The 8,556-nt window shown below is 40.2% G+C and overlaps 1 protein-coding gene across 6 annotated transcripts in view; it reads left to right on the top strand.

Moving 5' to 3' along the window:
* Positions 1-5,107: 5,107 nt before the first annotated feature.
* Positions 5,108-8,556, top strand: part of MEIKIN (meiotic kinetochore factor) — a 77,829-nt gene continuing 74,380 nt past the window's right edge. For 3 of the 6 annotated variants that reach the window (XR_005366659.1, XR_005366661.1, XR_005366660.1), the window contains exons 1-3: positions 6,380-6,769; positions 6,875-6,962; positions 7,521-7,608. Coding sequence is in view for 2 of the 6 variants with exons in the window: in XM_038552098.1 (XP_038408026.1) it covers positions 6,637-6,769; positions 6,875-6,962; positions 7,521-7,608 (309 nt within the window). In the remaining 4 variants the exon portion in view is untranslated. Of the gene's footprint in view, positions 5,366-5,706; positions 5,802-6,379; positions 6,770-6,874; positions 6,963-7,520; positions 7,609-8,556 lie in introns of those variants that run through there. The other 3 variants (XM_038552099.1, XR_005366658.1, XM_038552098.1) reach the window with 3 other exon arrangements.

Below are 8,556 nucleotides of genomic sequence, written 5' to 3'. Positions count from 1 at the left end.
GTATGACTTCAAGGATACTATGTGTATATCCATGGACTTCTTACACATGAATTCTAAAAGATGTCTGTCGACTGTACAATGAATAGACCTTTGGGGAAGACTTGGGAAAAGAAACCCAGAAGTATTTCTCAGGATAGGCAGCAATTAATGTACCTATGTTCCTTGCTGGGTTCTTCAGGCCTTCCATTCTCAATATGTCCATGCCAGGCCTGGAAAACCCAATATGGCTATAGTCCTGAACAATGGGAAGAGGCGATGTTATTTCCAAAGAAAATAGTTTTTCAACAACTTAATTTTGAAGAACCTCTTCAAAATACCCTTAGAAAACTTAAGTTCATCATAGATAGATAAATATCTCATAGTGTATAATTCCATTCATAAAATCTTTAAATGGCTTCTAAGCTTAACCATGGAAACCTCCTTTCTTGCATTATGTATTTCGATACTTCTTGCACCTGAGTGCCAACAGTTTCATATAACTAAAGCCCAGCATGGACAGCAGTTAGGTTCCAAGCTATAGACTGTGCATCTGCAGAAGGAACTATCCCTAGACAAGTGTTTTCTTCTATAGAGACAGGACTCTGCAAGCAGACGTGGGAGTAGTGTTCACAGTCCAGAAGTTCCTCTCTGCTGGAGCAAATCCAAGCTGTAAATAAATGCTATTGGTTAAAAAAAAAATAAAAAGCATTATCACACAGGCCGATGGTGAATTTGAATAAGTGATTATACACTTATGTTTCAGTCTTGGCAAAAATGGATCACACCTTCATTTGATGCATTTATCCAATTTTTACATATTCCTTTGGCATATTCTTTCTGCAGACCTTCTACTTACACTTATAAATCTGACTTTGAGTATATGTGCTAGTCTTTGCATATTAACTTTTAAAGGCAGTTCTGAAAATAACAAATTAAAAAAATGTCCAAGGCCATGTCTATACGGCACTAATTTTTTATGTTTAGTGTCTGACTAATTAAAAGAGAAAATCATTACCTGAATTACTCATACTATTTTAAATAAGGCAAATAGCTTCACATCTGAAAAAAATGAAGCTGCTTCCCATTTTCTTTCTACTCAACCAAAATTTCATAATTGTTGTTCGTTTCCAAAAGGATTTTGGACAATGTAACATAAGCAAATAATTTAAAACTTACATTGATTCTATTTATACCTCACTGTCTGTAGTTAGATATGATTGATTATAGACAGCTTAAGCATTTCTTCTTTTTCTCACTTTAAAGATCTTCATGTGTCTTCTGGCCTTCCTGATCTGTGTGAAAAGCATCACACTTGGGCCAATAAATAGGTTACAGCAGATGTGCTGAAAAAAGTAGACAGTGGGCGCTAAATATACTGCAGGTACATTTATCTATTCCTCTGTTTAACTCTGCTGAATTTTTTAATAAAGGAGAAATAAAACAATATATGTTAATGGAAAAATCCCTTTTGCTTCAGATTTCTCAACTTCATTTTGGGGGGAAATTTTTGTATTTCTCTTCAATGAATATGGGAAAAGGTTATGTCCTTAACATGTTCACATATACAGTAGACATCAGATTGGATATAAATCTAGAGGTATAACAGAGATCAATTATAGAAAACATGTTCTTTGGCCTTTTATCTATTTTTCATTCAAATGTAAATTGATAATATAATTAGTAAGATAAATTAGGAATTTTCACATTTTACAAACTAATCCTGTGTATTTTTTAAAATAGAATATATGCCAATTTTTTTTCCTTTTCCATAAAAGACATCTTTATATTGTGATTCCCCTCCAGTGAGAGAAAATGAGGTATGGTGTGGAGGTCTAGTTCCACATTTTAGGAACTCACAAACTCACAAGTCCGAGGAATAAACATACCATGTCTCCCTCATATATGCTAGTCAAACTTTCATTCTAAATTTAAGTAAAACTGGATGCATGAGGAAAAATAGAACTTCCCATTGCAATTTTTATAGTCAGGTAATGTTTCAGCAACTTGAAGGTAGCACTTAATTTGGTTGTATTACCCATCAATGAACTGATCATCTTTTATTTTTTCTGCAGTAAGGAAAATGAATTATTCTTTATTTTCCAAATGTATAAAGCACAAAGTGATATAGTTATTTAGAATACAAAATACTATGAAATGAATGTAAACAATGGAAAAATGTATTTTTTGCATGAAAACAGATTGCTTACAAACTTGCTTAATATCTCAGGAAGAAAAGAATGAATAACCATATATAAGATTGATACATTGATATTGATAAATTGATAAATTATATGTTGAACTAAGTTGCTATATTTTCTTGCCTGTTTTTATTTTAAGGAAGCATAAACATGAAAAGGAAAACAATCCTGATAGTCTGAATTTTTTAAGTATGGGCACAGTCCTTTCTGTGATTCTACAATTAACTGCAGGAAGAATGGGATTAACATTCAAGCGAGGACAAAGCCCTAAATGAGGAACTCTTGACTTAGAACAATGAATGGTTATAACCTAGAGGCAATAGATAAATACCTGGAATATAAGCATTTCTAAACCTTGTCCCAAACTGAAAAGGTTTTGATGAGGTTGACAGTGGCTTCTAGGCATTCATTTGACTAATTTTCCTTATTAAGTCATTGCAACAATTGCATGGGGTGGGGGTTGGGGAAGGAAATTGATATTTTTTGAAGAATTGCTTATCCTACTTTCAATTTCTAAAAACTGAGGAGATTAAAATATTACCTTTTAAATACGCATTAAAGTATCTTAACTGTAATTATATTTTTAGTTGCTTTGTTATAATAGCATGCCTATCAAATATAAAATGCATTTATGAAAACTTTTGTAAAAAATAAAGATTTTTCATTTCTCAAAGTTGCTTATAATTACTATTTTATATATTTATATAGCATAATCCCCTGATGTTAGTATATTAGTCATCATTGATCATAGTGCCGATGGTAAATATTATGTCCAGCTTTCTCACACTAGTCAGCATACTCTGCATCCTTTGTAGGGATCCCCAAACTCCAAAGATTTACAGTCCCCACCCAGAGATGCTCTCCTTTGCTTTGCACATTTGCTTTTATCACGTGTCCTGGATTTAAGTCATTTTTATACTTTTGAAAGAATAACTGTATTCAAATTTTCCATTGTGATGCCCCTGAAATAGTATTTCTATAATGTCTTCTACCCATATCCAAGCTAATGGTCAGACTTTCTTAAAATGGTCCATTCTGCCATGCTAAGTGACGCAGGTTCTTTCTTTGTATATTTGCTGTCACCCACGCCTTCGTTCTCACAGCTGTTAGTAGAGTTGGGGCAACTCTCATCTCTGGTCTGGAATATTACCATCCTTTCTTAATTAGTCTTCTCGTTTCCACCGCAGCTTTCTTAAATTTCACCATCCACATTTTAGTCAGTGTGATCTTTCTAAATTGAAAATTTGGTCATGCCGCTTTCCTGATTAGTATTCCTTCAATGACTTCCCCATAGTTCTCAGGATGAAGTTCAAACTCCCTGGTTCAGCGCACAAGGCCTCGCATCTTCTCCTGCCCTTCCCCCACGGAGCCTTGGCTCCAGTCATACCATCTACTTTATGCAGTCCCCTAAAAGCATCATGCTTTTCTGTGCCTCCACATGGCACATATGGTCCCCTTTTCATAGAATGCCATAGCCTTTTAACTCCCTGCTAACTTCTATCATGCCGGTCTTATAACAGCTCAACTATCCTTTTATCTTAGAAGATTCCCTCTGCCACACCCCCACTCGACTGAGTAGCTTGAGATTGTAGCCTCAGCGCAGAAGGTCTGGTCTATAAGTGGATGCTCAAGAAATATCCATTTAATGAAAAATCCCCTTGGCTCTTTTTCATGTATTCATGCATAATGTTCATGTCCATTATGATTGCACTTCCTGAAAATACATTTCATCTATCATTGTGGTTGTTTGTTTCATTCTTGTCAAATAAGCAAAACTAAACTGGTTTTTCAATTGCACCTTGAAACCTGTGGACAGTACCACAAATAAAACTGATCAGTGGGGGATCCCTGGGTGGCGCAGCGGTTTGGCGCCTGCCTTTGGCCCGGGGCGCGATCCTGGAGACCCGGGATCGAGTCCCACATCAGGCTCCCGGTGCATGGAGCCTGCTTCTCCCTCTGCCTGTGTCTCTGCCTCTCTCTCTCTCTCTGTGACTATCATAAATAAATTAAAAAAAAAAATTAAAAAAAAAAAAAAACTGATCAGTGGGTTGGATCACTCCATAAGAAAGCCTACGGAAAGATTTCTTCTGGGCTCCAAGGAATCCTAAAGCCACAAGCTGGCTGTTTTCAAAAAAAACTTTCTTGAGAAATCTCTTCAAAATTTGGAATTTGTTTTCCCATGGAAATTAGTAACTGCATTAACTGTTCCAAACCTAGTCAAACCAATCACATGACTGAACTGAAACAGTGATAACAGAATTCTGAGTGTAGATATGGAAGGAGTGCCAAGGGAAGTGGGAGAGGTTCAATTTAACACTCTTGGATACTTGCACTGGCACTTGTGGATTTGGGGACAGAATGTGGGGAGACAAAGAGATAACTGAATTGAGATGTGTCTGCCCTACCTCATCCTTTTGTAAGGGACACATCTTCCCTTTTATAGGCTGGTTCTGGGTGAAGTTTTAAACAGACCAAGTCTGTCTGTAGTCTCTTTCATTCCCTTGCTACTAAGGGGTTCAAACTCCTTTCCTTGTCCTCCCTACCCCCTCCCAGCTATGTGTTAGGAGGAACAGGGTCATGACAAACACACTAGCCAAAAGCCCAGAGAGACTCATACCACCTATGCCAATCATCTGTCATAAGGAGCCTCCTCCCTAGGCTGTGGTTCTCTCAGCTGCAAAATGAAGAGGCAACTAGATTATCTCCAAGGACCTCTTTTGTTTCAAGAAATCATTCCAGTTTTGAAACCCTATGCATCAACTCCCATAAATCTTTACTTGATGGCATTTCAGTAAATGCAGATCAGTAGAGTGAGACAGACCTGTAGGGCATAGGGTCACCAAAGCACAGATCAGCTTTTGCTTTAAGCTGCTTTCTTTTTTCATTGTTTCTTCCATTTCTAGGTGTAGGGCATGGAAGGACCCAGACCTCCCACAGGTCATTTAAGAACTCCAAGTTTTTTTCACAACAGCCCCTCAAAGGGAAAAAGGAGAGCCTGGAGACCTGACTTGTAAACTAGAGACTGTCTGTGAGCATATTATGGATATGACTCAAGAAAAGGAGGTTGAAATATGATAATTGCTTTGCACTGCAACACCACTATGAGATCCTAGACCGGAGGACTGTTTCTAACACACCTCTGTATCCCCAGGACCTACCACAACGTCTAATACAGAGTAAGGTGCTGGGTAAGTATTGATGCAGGGATTCAAAGCATTATATCTAATTAGGTAAGGATAATCACCTTCTGCTCTTTACAAAGCTAAGTTTTAATGATTAATTACATATTGAATCAACTGTCATGACTTTCTATGAGCATATTTTAAATTTAAAAAAATCCAGAGTGATTTCATTATGAAAATATTGTGGCTGCATGTGTGCTATAGTCACACATACAATAGTGGAATATCACAAAAAAAGTCCTTTAAGTTTTTGTAATTTTATTTCTACAAATGTATTTTTTTAATGTTGTGAAATGTCATTTTTAAAAATAGGAAAATGGTTATTATGTGCACAATATGTTTATCAGATGCAGCCAGATGGTTCATCCAGGGTGTATGGAGAGAGCGAGGCCATTCCTACTTCCCTGCAATGAGGCAGAGCAAACTAGCTGAGCCCCAAGAGGTAAGAAATTCTCTCCCTTGGTCATAAGGCTGCCCCGATGTCCAGGAGATAGCTCCTGGGCAGGGGCTAAGGGATTCTGCTTTCCTTAAAAAGAAATATCGTGGAACCAAGATCTTTGAATGCTCAGCGCCCCCCTCCCGTCGTATATTGGTGGGCCTGCGACTGAAGCTGATTGCTCAGGATATTCCCCATTGGACTAATGTGCTTTCGTTCCCGGCTGACCTTTGGGCACTGAGTCCGGTGACAGCCTCCATCCTTCTCCCCAGTCCCTCTCCCTCGGCTCGAGGCCCTACGTTTGAACACCTGAACTCCCTTACCAAGGGTCACTGCAATGTTACGAGGGGCCGGGCCACCACTAGCGTACGCGTGACGGGCCCATCACACTAAGGAAAGAATGAGAAAGGAGCAACCTTCTGGAGAATTAAATGGCTTCTCCGCACACGCTTCCCTTCCGCACAGAGAGGACGGAGCCTGCGCCCCTGGTCCTGCAACCACTCGAGCCCACCCTCAAACCCCCGAACGCCGCGTCTCCGAGGGGGCGGGGCGGCCTCCAGGGGGGCGGAGTCTCCTCCTCGTTACGCCGTTTCCCAGAAGCCATCGCGCGGTTTGGTAGCGATTAAAAAAAGGGCGGGAGTCCTGCGAGCGGCTTCAGTCAGTCGGGCACCGGCGCTGTGGGCTTTCTGCTTCTCTTTGCCCGCCGTTCCTCTCCTATTGCTCCGCAGGCAGCGACACTGCCTGGACGGTGGCGCACTCTGACTGTAGCTCGTGTCCTCAGGAAGGCGAAGGGACAGGCTGTGGGGGGCCAAGGTCCCGAGGCCTTGGGGGCGAGGTGGCAATGTGGTCGCTGCAGGTCTATACCCGCAAGAAGCGGGCCGGCCAGAGGCTCAACCTAACCCCAACACCGGACCAAGGCCCCACCGCGAAGGCAGAGCCTCCCCCGGTTCCAGGCAGAAGGCACTCCGCGCGCCGTAAGCCCCAGCTGGGAGGCCGGTGACGAGGTCTTGGCCCACAGACACTCAAGGGCGGCAAGCGCGCCTCCAGGCTTTGCCCTGAAATATGTCGTCTTTTCTCAGGCCTGAAGGGGAAAATGCACCGTTTGCAGAAGATCTCGGAGAAGGCCGAGTGCAGTGGGCGGGGAGGTGGCGGCCCTAGGCCGCGGAGGTGCGTAGCCGCTAGTGCCAGGCCCGGGCCTTCTGCCTCCTCGAAACTTACGTCCTCATTTTCTGCCTGGAGCCTCTCATTCTAAGAGTCAAGGAAGAAGATAGGTGGAACACTCTTGACGAGTTGGCTCCTCTCAGAACATAGACCCAGAAATTATTTGAGACAGAAGGCGAGCGAGAGAGCAGGCCCAGGGAGAGCGAATCCCAAGCCGACGCCCTGGGGAATGCGGCTTGATCTCAGGACCCATGAGATCACGACCTCAGCCGAAATCTCTAGTGGGAGCTCAACTGACTGAGCCACCCAGGTGCCCTCGGAAAGATTTATTAATTTTTCTTAAGAGCAGTTTTGCCAAGTTACTTAAAAGCAAGTGAGATAAAACCTTCAGGAAAGCATTCATACCATCAGCAAGTACTGGGTACAAGTTAGTCCACTGGGGTCTTTACTTTTTCTTAATGATGTCCCCAAATAGCCTTTAAGGTTCCAGTGTGAACTGTGAACAGAGACGCGGAGAGCCAAGTCCACACCATGAAAAATTAATTGTGTTGTTTGTTTGCCTAGCACTCCGTTAAGAGTTACAGGACAGAAAAGCCTGCAAGAAAATATCACTAATGAAGAGCCCGCGGATGAGAAGACTGCACCATTGAGTGTATGTATGTTCCTTGTATGGACCTTTGATATACTTAAAGCAGAGACCAACCGGTAACCAATGTGCCTTCAGATTAAAGTACAATAAGGTTTTTGTTCAGTAAAGACTACATAGCTTCCTAGCGTTTTTATAAACGTTGGTGTTTTCTCTTTAGATAGGGCCTTGAATTTCTGATTCTGTGGATTCATAGCCATATATATACATATATATATATATTTCTTTTTTTTTTAGTTTCCCTCGACAAAAATTTGAGAAATGCCCATTAGTGACTAATTTTCTATGAAACAGGTATATTTAAGTTTTCTTGGTAACTCCCCAATGTTTAATAGCACTTAAACCATTTAAAAACCATTTTCATTCTCATTTGACTTTCCATTAACAACTAGAAACTGTTTATTATCATCAGAATATTATAGAACTTCCTGGTCTACTGTATGTAATATGGATTCCATATAATATTTTAAAGATATATAGCAGTAGTTTGGAGAAACTCAGATTTTAAAAATTGCTTGTGACTCATCTATCATTAGCATTAAATAGTCGTGTTCCAGTGCTTTAGCTTACATATCTCTCTAAAACATGTGTTTTGGGGGTGGGCAGTTCCAACAAAAGGCATTTATTCAAAAGGATTTTACTCCAGATTTTTAACAGTGTTAAGTGTTCCTTGTAGATGATTCAGAATATGCAAAAAAAAAAAAAAGTTTAAAAAGTTTCTTCTAGTTTTTATGTATTTCTTTACATTGCTTTTTTCTGTGCCTTTTTTTCAATTTAGAAAATTTTATCTTTATTGTATATTCCTCTAACATTAAATGGTCTTCAAAAATATGATTTTTAATGTCTGCATAGTGCTTTTTGTCTTAAAGATAGATATACGGTAATTTATATAACTATTTTCCTGGGGTTGGAGGATTGAGATTGTTTCCCAGGTTTTGCCATTTTAGATATCAG

This window comes from Canis lupus, chromosome 11, assembly GCF_011100685.1.
Source record: "Canis lupus familiaris isolate Mischka breed German Shepherd chromosome 11, alternate assembly UU_Cfam_GSD_1.0, whole genome shotgun sequence".
In the NCBI taxonomy this organism is placed as follows: domain Eukaryota; kingdom Metazoa; phylum Chordata; class Mammalia; order Carnivora; family Canidae; genus Canis; species Canis lupus.
Note: the sequence above shows the minus strand (reverse complement) of the source record. Positions and strands in the feature narration are given on the sequence as shown.